The 14,922-nt window shown below is 37.3% G+C and overlaps 1 protein-coding gene across 2 annotated transcripts in view; it reads left to right on the forward strand.

Moving 5' to 3' along the window:
- The window catches only part of EYS (eyes shut homolog), a 2,056,951-nt gene that overhangs the window by 1,957,528 nt on the left and 84,501 nt on the right, over positions 1-14,922 (forward strand). For both annotated transcript variants that reach the window (XM_032154320.2, XM_032154329.2), the window contains exon 37: positions 10,088-10,270. In XM_032154320.2, the coding sequence (XP_032010211.1) occupies positions 10,088-10,270 (183 nt within the window). The remainder of the gene's footprint in view (positions 1-10,087; positions 10,271-14,922) is intronic.

Consider the following 14,922-nt stretch of genomic DNA (forward strand, 5'->3'; position numbering starts at 1 on the left):
ACAATGAACTCAAACAAATTTACAAGAAAAAAACAAACAACCCCATCAAAAAGTGGGCAAATGACATGAACAGACACTTCTCAAAAGAAGACATTTATGCAGCCAAAAAAACACATGAAAAAATGCTCATCATCATTGGCCATCAGAGAAATGCAAATCAAAACCACAATGAGATACCATCTCACACCAGTTAGAATGGCCATCATTAAAAAGTCAGGAAATAACAGGTGCTGGAGAGGATGTGGAGAAATAGGAACACTTTTACACTGTTGGTGGGACTGTAAACTAGTTCAACCATTGTGGAAGTCAGAGTGGTGATTCCTCAGGGATCTAGAACTAGAAATACCATTTGACCCAGCCATCCCATTACTGGGTATATACCCAAAGGACTATAAATCATGCTGCTATAAAGACACATGCACACGTATGTTTACTGCGGCACTATTCATAATAGCAAAGACTTGGAACCAACCCAAATGTCCAACAACGATAGACTGGATTAAGAAAATGTGGCACATATACACCATGGAATACTATGCAGCCATAAAACATGATAAGTTCATGTCCTTTGTAGAGACATGGATGAAACTGGAAACCATCATTCTCAGTAAACTATCGCAAGGACAAAAAACCAAACACCGCATGTTCTCACTCATAGGTGGGAATTGAACAACGAGAATATATGGACACAGGAAGGGGAACATCACACTCCGGGGACTGTTGTGGGGTCGGGGGAGAGGGGAGGGACAGCATTAGGAGATATACCTAATGCTAAATGACGAGTTAATGGGTGCAGCACAGCAACATGGCACATGGATACATATGTAACAAACCTGCACATTGTGCACATGTACCCTAAAACTTAAAGTATAATAACAACTAAATAAATAAAGTCAATTTGTGAGGAGTGCCAACTTTAATAATGTAATATTTTAATAATTACATAAAATATCTGCCAGTGGCCTTTAATTGGCCAATGTCATGAGTATCCCAACCATCATAGTGAGGTATGATGAACAGGGGTTCAGATCCTGACCCTGTCATTTCTTAGCTCTGTGACTTAACATCTCTGAGCCTCAATTTCTTCATCTATAAGATAGGAATAGAGGTAGAAGAACATCTCACTGGTGTTCTGTGAGAAATAAAGTAATTTAGATAGGGCATCCAGCAGCTGGGACATAATAGATACTATAATTGCTATTGTTAACATTTTAGAATATACAATAGTGCATCTAAACAGCCATATCTTGAAAAATGATATAGTAACAAACTAAAACAACGTATTCACTGAACTTGAGTGATAACCCACTCCAACCTCAATGTTTCTTAATTTCTTAACTAAATATTCATGGGCATGAAGAAATTCATGAGTTAGAAATGAGAAAATTATTCAAAACACATCAGTTGCAGAATATCCTGTGTGTGTAATAGCTAGGAATCTTTTTTTATCACAATAAACTACTAACCAAGGGAATGTAATCCAGTATAAACCTGCACAGCTTATGTAATACGAATTATAGAGGGTGTGAAAATTTTACCATTCTCAAAGCTTATGCCATGAACTGTAATGTAATGCAGATACTATGATTACAATTTGAACCTGTATGTTTCAGGGATTTTTTTTCCCCTTTTCTGACATTTTGTGATACTATAAAACATCCTACCAGTACCTAGTTACTTTGAAAAGCCAGAAGATGGCACTAATTTCTAAGAGTTATGCATCTAAAAAGAATGCTTCAGATTCTAGCATGTATTATTTCTTTTGCTGCTGGAAATTTTAATGCTCTACATTTTCAACAGTTTTTCTATCTTAATGTAAAATTCTGTTTGTTCTTAGCTTTTTCTTGATGATTGGATAAAGAAGTTAGAATGGTAGGAATTAAATATCTATATAGAATGCATGAATAATTTATTATGAGCAGGAATTGGCCACCAACCAATCATATTTATTTCATGTTTTTACCTGTGGGTGAATTCGATATTATATATCCATTTGAATAGAGAGCTTGATTTTATTCATGTATTGGGTATCTCTGTCTTGGTTCAGAGGGAAAAGGTAAGTGTATGTTTTCTGTGCAGGCTACCATCACCTATAACTGTTGGCAATATCTCAGGACATATTTATTTTTATTCCCTTTAAAAGATAATCACATTTGTAGGTTGCCATTTTTATTTCTAAATGATGATGCTGAACAGTGTGAAAGTGTATTCCACAAGGAGTTTGTTCAACAACAAAAAACGGAGACAACAAAGACAATGACCACGTACCTAGTTTGATAACCTAATTGCATTTCGGCAGGATATTGAGCTAAATCTGGTGCTATATTACTAAGTTAAGAACAAAGACAGAGGAAAGATGTGTATACTCAAAGCTAGGAAGGAAAACTGGAGAGGCAAGCCATGATCTTGTATTTTTGCAAATTTATCCATCTGCCTAAGGGTAGATTAATTTTCCTGGCAAAGTTAAATGTATATTTCAAGATACGCTACACTGCTGAACACCATGCTTGGAAAACTGGCATTCTGGAGTCTTTCAAAATCAGCAGTTTCCAAGGGAAAATCTATCTACCATCTGCTTGCTTCATTAAAACACATAATAGAGGAGGAAGAACTGAATTGGGTTTTCACTAGCTCAACACTCCCTGGTGTCCACTCTGCTGAGGTTATACCCAGCAGCCTATATAGAAAACAGAATCCAAATAAAAATCATCCACAGGTTTTTGTCTTTTGTATCTGTTTAAAAATGGAGCAATGAACTCCAAAAAAATTACGTATTTAGACCAAACAATCTATCTTGAAAACACTTAAAAGTTTCAAGTAATTTTTGATGCACTTAAGAAAATTTTTTCAACACCACATGTAAAATTTTAAGCATGATCATAAAGGTATCATACAGATATTTTGTCAGGTAAAAGGCAAAATATTCTGTCAAAAACTATCAATTGTCCCAAGAAACCTAGTCAGTATTTTTAGCTCACAAATTAAAGAAGACGTTATTTTCAAATATTAAATGGAAACTAATGTTTATAAGACAAAATTTATAAAATTATAGTTATACAACTTAATTATTAAAAATAATGATTGGGCCAGGCCCGGTGGCTCATGCCTGTAATCCCAGCACTTTGGGAGGCCGAGGCGGGCAGATCGCTCGAGCTCAAGAGTTCAAGACCAGCCTGGGCAACATGGTGAAACCCCATCTCTACAAAAAAATACAAAAGTTAGACAGGCATGGTGGTGGATGCCTGTAGTCCCAGCTACTTGGGAGGCTGAGGTGAGAGGATTGTTTGATTCCAGGAGATGGAGGTTGCAGTGAGCCAAGATTGCACCACTGCACTCCAGTCTGAGTGACAGAATGAGACCCTGCCTCAAAATAAAAAAATAAAAAATAAACTGATTTGTCAGGTTAGAGGTCCCTATGCCTTCCTTGATTTTCAGTATGTATTATATTATCTGAATTTTTACCCACACACACTAGAAGAATTAAGATTCCATATTATTGCAAAAATTTAGTAACATTTTTTAGAGAAAAGGACTTAGTACAAAAAAACAAATTCAAACAAGCAATGATTAGCATTGGTGATAGTGTAGAAATCTACTTCACAACTTCATCCAGTAGCTCCATAAGTGCAGAATAGTCACTTAAGAACAGAGTTGTAAAGATACTAGATAAACAGTAACAGCAGAGATATACTATCATAATATGTATTACTATGTCTATAACACTACTTTAACCTTTTACATGTATTCAACCATTTGATAAATATATATCTTATACCCAATTAGACCATGAGGGACAGGCAAGCTCTCTGCCCTAGTGGAATCTGCAATCTGAGTGGGGAGAAAAAATAATAAAAAGTAAACAAATAAATAACATATAATGGAATTGGGCCATGTAAATAAAGCAGGTTAAGAGACTAGAGAGTACAGGTTTGGGGGGGTGGGCGGGTGCAGGGCACAAGGAGTTAATACTTTAATAGGAGATTAATACTTTAATAGGGTGGTCAGGAAAGGCCCTGTGAAGAGAGAACACCTGAGCAAGTCTTGAAGGAAGTGAGAGAGCAGGCCATGCAGCTTTTGGGGAAAATGTGGTTCAGGCACTGGGAATGGGAGCACAAGCCTTGAACTGGGAGTGTGTTCGGTTTGCTTGAGAAACATGAAGAACTTAGCATGGCTGCAGCAGAATGAGAAAGAAGAAATTAGTATAAAATAAATCTGGAGATTAGGAGATTTAGGCTATGTTCAGGAGTTTTTATTTTATTTCAACCTTCAATGGAAAATACTGGAGGACCTTTGACACGCAATTTATATTTAAAAGACCACTTTGGCTACAATATGGAAAAGAGATTGTAAAGTGATAAAGGTAGCAACAGGGAGACCAGTTAAGAAGCAAATATTATAGTTTGGGCTAGAAAGAACAGTGCAACGGACTTTGATGGTATTAACAGAGGCAGTGAAAAGCAGCAGTGTAATTTGGGATATATTTTGAAGATGAAGTTAACATATTTGTCAGTTTGTCAGTTGAGGTAGCAGAGAAAGATACAATTTAAGGATGATGCCTAGTTTTGCTCTGAGCAAAGAGAGGGAAGACTGGGAAACATTTGATTGCAAAGGAAGGGAAGGGATTTGGGTTGGGGGAAAGATTACAAATAGTGGAATAAAGAGTTTTGCTTTGCATATGATCAGTTTGAAATTCTTATCAGACATACAAATATATGTTCATTATCTAGTAGTTGGTTGGATATATGAACCTGGAGCTCTGGAAAAAAGCAGGGATAGAGACTCTGTTGACTCAGGACTCATCCACCTGTAAATGGTACTCATGATCAAACACAGAATGGTGGTAGATGGAGATAACTGGAAGAAAAGGAGAATGAGGAGCAACAGTCATTAAGGTAGGAAAAAATACCAGGACAGTGCAGTGGTCATGGAGACCAAGTAAAGAAAGCATTTCAAGAGAAAAGAAATAATCAACCTTGTCAGTTGCTTCTGAGACACTGAATAAGATAAAAACAGAGAATTGGCATTTAGTTTAGAAAGACTGTGGTCACTAGTGATCTTAACATACAAAAGTTCAAAGAAAAGACAGAGAAGATAGCCTGACTGGAATAAAATCGAGCACGAATGGTAATAAAGTTTTGAAAGAGTCCATACAGACAACTCTTTAGAAGCCCCCTGCTAGTACGGTGAGCAGAGAAACATGCAGTAGCTAGAGGTTCCCGGAATGTGGAGTGGAGGGAAGCTCTTTATTTATGATGGGGACATTCTAGCACATTTCATGTTAAAGGGAATGCTGCAGTAGAGAAGAATAATTTGGTAACTCCTGGGAGGCAGGACAGAATTTCTGAGATGATGCCCTTGAGCAGACGAGAAGGGGTGGGTGAAATACCCGGGCAGGGTCAGCCTTGTCAGCAGAGGGAAGGCAAAGCATATGGATAAAAACGAAAGATTGGCAGGTGGGAGAATTTGACAGTGAAAGCATCGGGTAGTTCTCTGTTGATGGGTTTTTCTCAGCAAAATAAAAAGCAAGATTATTAATTGATGAGAGACAATAAATATTAGATGTTTGAGGAGAGAGGAAGCATTAAACAGCCATTTTAGAGGCACAAGAAAGTGACTTGACTGGAAATATGCAGCAGGATTGCAGGTCTGGTGGAAGAGGTTTGCCCACTTGAATTGGTTAGCTCGAGTGTGTTTCCTTCAGCCATGGGCTTTTCTCATTCTTCACAGATGTTAGGTACTCTCACATTCTCATTTTATGAACGAGGAAACTAAAACAGAAAAGTGAAGTAACTTTCCCAAGTTTACACAGAAAGTGAACACATCCAGAATCAAGCCTGAGCTGGCCAGCCCCAGCTGCCTCCCTCCATCACTCTGCCATAGAGTAGCTCATGTTTTACTACCAGCCGGTGGCGTTCAGGATGCATCACTGCAGAGTTGAGGACGTTCTGAAATCTGAACTATTTATATGTCTTCTTTCCACATTCCAGTATTCCAATAGCTCATCTTAGCCACTTCTGTGCATTGTGCGTAAAACTTTAATAATTCAGATTAAAAGACTAACCGCAGGGTTTTTTTTGGGGGGGGGTTGTTTGTTTGTTTTTGTCTTTGTTTTTTTTTGTTGTTTTTTTTTGTTTGAGAAGGAGTCTCCCTCTGCCTCCCAGGCTGGAGTGCAGTGGCGCGATCTCGGCTCACTGCAACCTCCGTCTCGTGGATTCAAGTGATTTTCCTGCCTCAGCCTCCCAAGTAGCTGAGCTGGGACTACAGGCACGTGCCACCACACTCAGCTAATTTTTTCCTTTTTCTTTTTTTTTTTTTTTTAGTACAGGTGGGGTTTCACCGTGTTAGCCAGTATGATCTGGACCTCCTGACCTCATGATCCACCCACCTCGGCCTCCCAAAGTGCTGGGATTACAGGCGTGAGCCACCGTGCCCGGTCACAGCAAAATATTTTTAAAAGAAAAAAATAGTTACATTAAAAACAATAATGCCTTATTTCTCTGCCATATTGGGAATGAGAAAATTTGCCTTAGTAAATGATTAGAAAATAGAATTTCATACCCTTTCTGTGATAACTTTTGCTAAGAAGTGTTTTATAAGCATAACATTCTAAAAAGATTATACATTGAGCCTATAATATAGCACTATAATATAAAAGAAAATATCACAATATTCCCTCTTTACTCAAGGCTCTTAGGATTTTTAAGGCCCCCAGATGATGTGTGGATATCTTTTGACTGTGCCTGCAATGATCCCAGAGCATTATTAGTGATTTTGCTTTCTTCTTCTACACACTAAACAATTTATTTTAGTTTAACTTCCAGCATCTCCCTTTTTTCCTCATGTTTCCAATTCATTCATGTAACTTTAAAAGAACTGACAAAAAATGCATGACTTTACACATGGTATCTGTGAGGCAACTAGGGATTGCAAAAATTAAAAAATATATACATTTAATAGCCCAAAAATAGTCCCATTACAATCCATTCAATTTCCTGATTAGATGATGACTGATCCTCCCAGAAGGCTGATCTGGGAATTTATGCAGTAGAGTAACCAAGTTAACCAAATGTTACCTGGTGGAAGATGGAAAAGGGCTTAAAGTATTGAAAAGAATGATTTGTAAGGTTGAAAGTCTTCTTTCTCCTAGTCTGAGTCCCTCACATTCTTCTGCCTAATTCAGAGTGATAGAGACAGTGTGGGTGAAGACATAGAAGCCTCTTAGTGATGGATTATATTATCTTTGACCCCTTCTCCTGATTCTGATTGCTCCCCCATAGAGGCCCTACCTTTTTATAGGTTCAAAGTTACCAAAAGAAAAAGCCCCTTGAAGTAAGTCACAACTAACGGTTTAGAGGAAGAACTTACCTATCAAAACATGCTTGGATCTCTCTGCGTTGCCATTCAATAGAAATAGAATGTAAGCTGCCTATGTAATTTTTTCTAGTAGTGACATTTTTCAAAGTAAAAAGAAACAGGCGAAATTTATTTTAGTCATACATTTTATTTAACCCAATGTTTAATGGATATGGGAATGTTATTAATAATATATTTTACATTCTTTGTTTCATACTAAGCCCTTCCCACACAGGCCTAGCCACAATTCAAATGCTCAACAGCTGCAGGTACCACTAGACTAAGAAATGCTGAGCATTTGACAGATCCATTCCTATGGGTCATGGTTATCATCAGTCTTCATTATTATTCTCAAACTTCAAAAGTACTTATTTTTGATAGTATAAAATTACATCATGAAATTGCACTGACAACATATTTCTATTAGCTGTTTAAATATCACACGATTGCCTTAATGAGTTACCCATAAATTGCCTTACATTTAAACTTCTGCATAAGCTTAATTCATTGTTAGATTTCTTGGTATCAAAGTTCTTATTTTCATCCTTGACCAAAGTTTGGTCCTCCAGCTCTCTGTCTAATCTATGATTCACACTTCATCAACAGAGTAATATTTCTAAAAAGCAACTTTGATCATTGCCCAACTACTTTAGGATAATAAAGAAAATATATAGTTCTTCATGATTTGACCACTGTCAATCTTGTTTCATTTGCTTCCACTCTCACTTTTATTCTTCATTCTAAAATTTGCAGACTTCATAAGTTCCCTGAGTATGACATGCTGTTTTGGTCTTCACACTCTAGAACATGCTGTTTCTTCTGCCTGAAAGTTCTTATACCAGGCCTCAACTTTCAGTCCAGTTCAGCTGAATAAATTTATTGACTTCACACTAATTCCTTGAGTGACTAGTACTTTTTTATCTTTGTGTCACCAGCATCTAGCACAGGGTCTGACAGTAAAATACTATAAATATGAGATACGTATTTGTCAATCTAGCCTAAATGTAACCTTTAGGTAGACTCAGTTGCAAACTAACAGGAAGAAATATTAAAAGCAAAAGATAGTCATTCCTTTTCTATTTTAGTATTAAATTTAACTGAATTCTATTTTCATAGTTTTTAACGCCAACATTGAATGATGGTCAGTATTTTTATTCTATTTCAACGCCAGTACATTTCATTTCCCTCAATCACCCTCCCCATAGTACTACTAAAAGTAATATACCTGATGTGATATACCTGAGAGTGTTATTATCTCAGGGACACAAATTATAAAGTTTTCATTAGATTAAAAAATAAGTATAAGAAGCAATATGTCTCAAAAGTCCCTACTTCACATTCTGGTGAGTTTTGAGAAAATTACACTTAACCTATGCCACACATCCCAGGGAATAAACTGATAAGATTTTAATAAAATATCAAAACAAAGTATTCAGCTTCACACAAATATCTTAGTTTAATAGTCATAATAAACTGGTAAGATTTTAATAAAATATCAAAACAAAGTATTCAGCTTATTCACACAAATAGTTTAATACTCGTAATAAACTGATAAGATTTTAATAAAATATTAAAACAAAGCATTCAGCTTATTCACACATATAAAACAAAGATATACAAGCCTTTGATAATAAGAATCATTTTTCCTAGGATAGCACAATTATTTGCTGTCTACACAATTATAAACAGACATAAGAAGCTCTTTTAAGCATTACATATCAGAGTGAGGATATTTCTTAAGGCTTGTAAAAATTCTAGTTTTACAGCTTCCCTGGAGTTCCAACATCTCTTGAGAAGGAAACAACATAAGCTCTTATTTCCTCAACTGAGCTGTCCCCAACCAATAAAAATAGATCCTAGGAACATCCCTTAATCTGGTGACATCATCCATAAAAGACAGGAATGGGGTGTCAAAATCCCCCTTCTATTTTCTGTTGTCCTCTTTGGGTAAGGAGATTTAAAAAACCAGTGGAGACTTAAGAAGGAAACAGTACAATGAAAGAGAAAAGTTTGATACAAGAAGCACCCCTCAGTTAAATTATATTTTGTTCACACTGGCCCTCGAACTTCTATTTTACCATTTCCTGTTTTTAATAAATCTCCCTACACTTTCACACCTATTGAATTCCATGCTTTTATTACTTAACAAGCATCTCAGCAAAGAAATAATGAACATTTCTTTTAGACAATTATTTTTACTTAAAGAAAAGCTCTGGTCACTCACCAATGATGATGGAAAACTGACCAATTTCCTTCCTATTTCTTGACTTTCGTAGCCCTGACCTGGGGCTTTGGCTCATATAAAGGTGCAGGATTAGAAAAGCACAGTTTATTCAAAGCTGTGAGCTCCTCTCTAAGTCATATCCAGGTTTTGGATGCCAAATCATGTTTACGAGGCACCTGAGCAAATACTTTGGCTGCCAGTAATCTTTTCTACTTCTAAAATTAAGTTTCAAAATATAGGGGTTTGCTTTTTAAGTAAATTATCCATTATGTAGAAAGAGTATGCTAGTGAAAGGGTTATATAGAAGATCTCAAAACACTACACGTCCTTTGTTCTGGTTTTGAAATTTCCTGTTGAGTCACTTTGTTGCTCAATGCTGAAGGGCACTAAAGTATAATTAATTTAATAGTAAACAGACTATCTGGCCAGATGCATCAGCAACACGTAGCCCTCACTTTACAAATACATGTACAGGTTTATTTTAACTGTTTGGTTTGGGTTTTTTCACAGCTATTAATATTACTCAGCCGAGGTTCAGTGGCACAGATGCCTTTGGATACACCTCTTTCCTGGCTTATTCACGGATCTCAGACATCAGCTTCCATTATGAATTCCACCTGAAGTTTCAGCTGGCAAACAACCACTCAGCACTGCAAAATAACTTGATATTTTTTACTGGACAGAAAGGCCATGGTAAGATTAACTGAACCCTCTAGGATTTGCCTTGCTCCTTTAAGAATACTTTAGAGATTCCTCAGGGACACTCTAATTGGCTGTGGTTAAAAAAAAAAAAAAAAAAAAAAAAAGACATTTGCCTAGATGCAGCCTCCTCCTGTTTTCTGCCTTAAGCATGCTCCCTGTAGTCCAAAGTATTTAGCAGTTCCCTGACGCTTTCTGAAGCTCTACTTTACATCAGGGCTACTGTATTAGTCAGTTTTCATGCTGCTGTAAAGAACTGCCAGAGACTGGGTAATTTACAAAGGAAAACAGTTTAATTGACTCACTGTTCAGCATGGCTGGGGAGGCCTCGGAAACTTACGATCATGGTGGAAGGGGAAGAGGAAGCAGAGTACCTTCTTCACAAGGCAGCAGGAAGACGTGCCTAGTAAAGGGGAGAATTGCTCCTTATAAAACCATCAGATCTCCTGAGCATTCACTCACTATCACGAGAATGCATGAGGAAAACCACCCCCATGATTTAATTACCTCCACCTGGTCTCTCCCTTGACCCCTGGGGATTATGGGATTACAATTCAAGATGAGGTTTGCGTGGGAACACAAAACCTAACCATATCAGCTACCTTTCATAATCAAAAGAAAAAATTCCTACAGGCAAACATGAGGACAGGAAAGGTGACCAAGTCACATGGGAAGTAAGTTTATTGATCTGTCCTTTCCTCTGTTTCTTTCTGTTTCCATGTCTGAAGAGAGAAGGGAAATTCTCATTTTTCCATGTGTTATAAAATGGAAATGGTTGTTGCCCTCAAAGAAAACCATTCTAAATTAAAGGAGCAAGAAATTAAGAAAGTACTCAGCCTGTAACAAAGTACTCCAGTGCCCTGGAATTGGTGGGAAATCAACTTATAACTTAAATTTGTCTCTCTTAAGTAGAAACCAGTTATGCATGTGCTAAGTCAAGGAAAATTACCTATGTTTTACTTTTAAGTCTGCAATCAACAGTTAAGCAATTAAGCACCTAACTTCTCTGAGTTCAGTGTTTTCATCTGTGAGATCAACATATTGGAACAGAAAAAGACCTTTCTCTCAGCTGTCAGTGGTTCTACTGTTCTAGGGTAAATAACATATTCTGTTTTTTTCAACTCAATCAGTGACTGTCTCTTAATACCAAACACTCTTTTCTGTATTAGCATGTGTCTGAAAGGAGCCTACACCCCAAATGGAATGTGGTATTTCAGCCTCCCACCATGTCTGCTAGGATGGGGTACTCTATCATGTAAAGTACTACTCATTCTACCGCCAAAATTTGTTTGAATCCCTTCCCCATCCCTATGCTGAAACCTCATGACCTCCTCCTGATTGGTCTCCCTACTGATTTCCTGCCTGCAATTAATTCTCCACATTGTAATAAGAGTTAGCCTCTTAAAAGGTTTATTAGATCATATCTGAACCTTGTTTAAAACCCATCTGTGGCTTTTTACTGCACTTAGAATACAATCCAAACCTCCTTATCATATTCTCAAAGGGCCTTCAGGATCAGATCCCAGTCAGCATCTCTGAACACAACCAGGCCACTCTCACTACCTCTGTGCTCTTCTCCTACAGCTCTTCTTCCAATGCCTTAACCACCAAGTGCTTTCCTGTCTCAGAGGTTTGGTGCATGTTTTTTCCTCAGCCTTGACAGGAAATAGCTATCATAGTGGTCAAGGGAGCAGGCTCTAGAGACTGGTGATGTAGACATGAATCAGTCTCCACCATGTGCAAATTATGTGTCAAGTTACTTAATGTCTTTGTGCCTCTATTTTCTAACCTATCACATGAGTATAGTAACAGTATATTTCCTTATAGCGTTGTGAGAAATAACGAACTTAATACATGGGAAGCTCTTAAAATATTGTTGGACTCGGCCAGGCGCGGTGGCTCACGCCTGTAATCCCAGCCCTTTGGGAGGCCAAGGTGGGCGGATCACCTGAGGTCAGGAGTTTGAGATCAGCCTGACCAACATGGAGAAACCCTGTCTCTACTAAAAATACAAAATTAGCCAGGCGTGGTGGTGCACACCTGTAATCCTAGCTACTTGGGAGGCTGAGGCAGGAGAATTGCTTGAACCCAGGAGGCGGAGGTTGCATTGAGCCGAGATCGCACCATTGCACTCCAGCCTGGGCAACAAGAGCGAAACTCCGTCTCAGAAAAAAGAAAATGAAAAAGAAAAAAAATCATTGTACTCAATAAACACGGTAGTGTGTCTTTTCTCAAGAGGGCCTTCTGTAGCCACCTTCACCAAAGTAAGTCTTATCCCACCCCATCCAACTTATTCTGTACCTCAGCTTCTTATTTACTTCCTTCATTGCCATCACTTTAATTTAGTATCCTTTTATTTATTTTTAATATAGTTGTTTCTTGTCTGTTTTCACTAACAGAATGGGAGCTTTATATAGAAAGAGATCAAGTCAGCCCTGTTCAACTTCATATACCCATGCTTAGCCCAGTGTCTGACCATAATCAGTATTTAATGAATGAATAAAATAACCACAATAAGAACAAATAATTGCATGAGATATAAGTCCACAACAGAGCTTCACAAGGATTCCTAAAGAGTGGTCGTTCTTAGGGATTCTCAGTTCAAATGCTATGTCCTCTATTAGTATTTCCCCAGGGGTTCCCCTCCTCCCAACTCTTCCCTCAATTCCCCTTCGTCTGAGCATGGACAGCCTGTTCTGCATTAGGATGTGGAGCCTTTGTTACAGGCTTTGGCTGGCTGCAAAGTTCTAAATTTCTCTTCTCACTTATAGAAATGATAGTGAGTTATCACTGTATCGCCCACAAAGCCCTCTCCAATGGTTTTAATAAATATCTGTGAATGCGCCCTCTATAGCGCAGGAAGGGAAATAAAGAATTCCTACTCCTAACCCTTTACTCTGCACACCGCTTATCATATATTTATCAATTAAATCCTTCTCATTTAAAAAAAAAAAAAAAAAAAAAAGCCTGGCAAATGAAAACTTCAAATGAGTATTGCAGACCCTAGGTCTGTCTTTTTTCAAAACAGATATTCTAAATCCTGATAGAGTCAAATAGGGAGAACCCAAGCAAAAGACAAACACCTGGACCATGATACCGAAATACTGCTGCCAAAACCCTGTAGTACTCATCTACCAAATTCTCCTTCAAAATCTTTAACATACACATAAAAAATATAAAGCAATGTTTTAGCCACCTCATTTCTAAATTGTGAAATCTTACATGTGACGTTTTCTAGTCCTCTCTAGTATTTTGCTTTGTATGCAGAGGAATTAATGCTAATTCTACATTTGCAATTATAGGTTTATAGCATGGTTAAATAAAGGTTAGATAACAGATTGATAAACTGTGAAGTTCATTTTCTAAAAACTGAAAATGAGCCCTCTAAAACATACAGTTCCACATTACACCACATGAGGGAGCAAGAACACCAGCTAAAAAATACAAATCGTACTAAAGCGCTTTTTCTTTAAATGGACACAATAATTGTACATATTTATGGGGTATAATGTGATGTTTCAATACATGTATATATTGTGTAATGATTTAAGAAAGAGTTTCTCCAAATAAGAGCTCTTCACACATATATTAAAATAACATGAATGTGCTTGTTAAAACTCTAGTTCCCAGGCCTTCTTGAATCAAAAATTAGAATAAAATAAAATAAAATTTTATCAAGAATCTTAGGTGCTTTTTATGCAACTAATATTTGTCTTTCTTTTTAAATTTTACTTTAAGTTCTGGGATGCATGTGCAGAACGTGCAGGTTTGTTACATAGGTATACACGTGCCGTGGTAGTTTGCTGCACCCATCAATCCGTCATCTAGGTTTTAAGCCCCGCATGCATTAGGTGTTTGTCCTAATGCTCTCCCTCCTCTTCCCCTCCTTATGCAAGTAATATTTGAAGGCAACTACTGAAAACCTCCAGGAGCCAGCTAAATTAGACCACATGCAAGTATGGACTAAGGTATGTAATTATTGGCCATAATATCATATATAGGGATTATTCATCAATTTATATAGCATAAAGCTATGAATTAAAGAAATATGTCTTTTAAAACCTATCATTATTATTAACCATACAATTTACAATTATCTATTCTATAGAAGAAATGACCCAAGTCAATGTTATTATAGTAGTACATATACATTCAGATGTTATCTCTTAGTAATATTGATCTCTAACCTACATATTGGTTGTTACTACAAAAATCACCACACCATATGCTGCCTTTATCTTCCTCAGGTGAAGAGATGCACAAAGTCCCAGAGTTTATAAAATAACTTGAGTAAGCCAGCCTCTAATTTCTGACATGTCCATATAAAAAGCAAGGGGACAACACTGATGATAGTCTTCTCTGAGTCTTTCAAAGCTGAACACTCATTTTGCAAATACTGCCACCAAATACTGCCACCACCATTGAACTCTCTGGAAATATCCTGTCAAACACTTCATCTTGAAAATGTCCCTTTGACTTATGATTTTTACCTAACCTAATCCTCTTCCTATGCGTCTGCAGTCATATTTGGCATTTTCTTCATTAGCTTCTCTTCCTTCCCTGCCCTCCACTCTCTTGTAATGTACATCTTAGAGACTGGCTCTTCTAGAACCCACCCTATATATCCCACAGTAGTCCACAGATGA

The sequence above is a fragment of the Hylobates moloch genome, unplaced genomic scaffold (assembly GCF_009828535.3).
Source record: "Hylobates moloch isolate HMO894 unplaced genomic scaffold, HMol_V3 SCAFFOLD_2, whole genome shotgun sequence".
NCBI lineage: Eukaryota > Metazoa > Chordata > Mammalia > Primates > Hylobatidae > Hylobates > Hylobates moloch.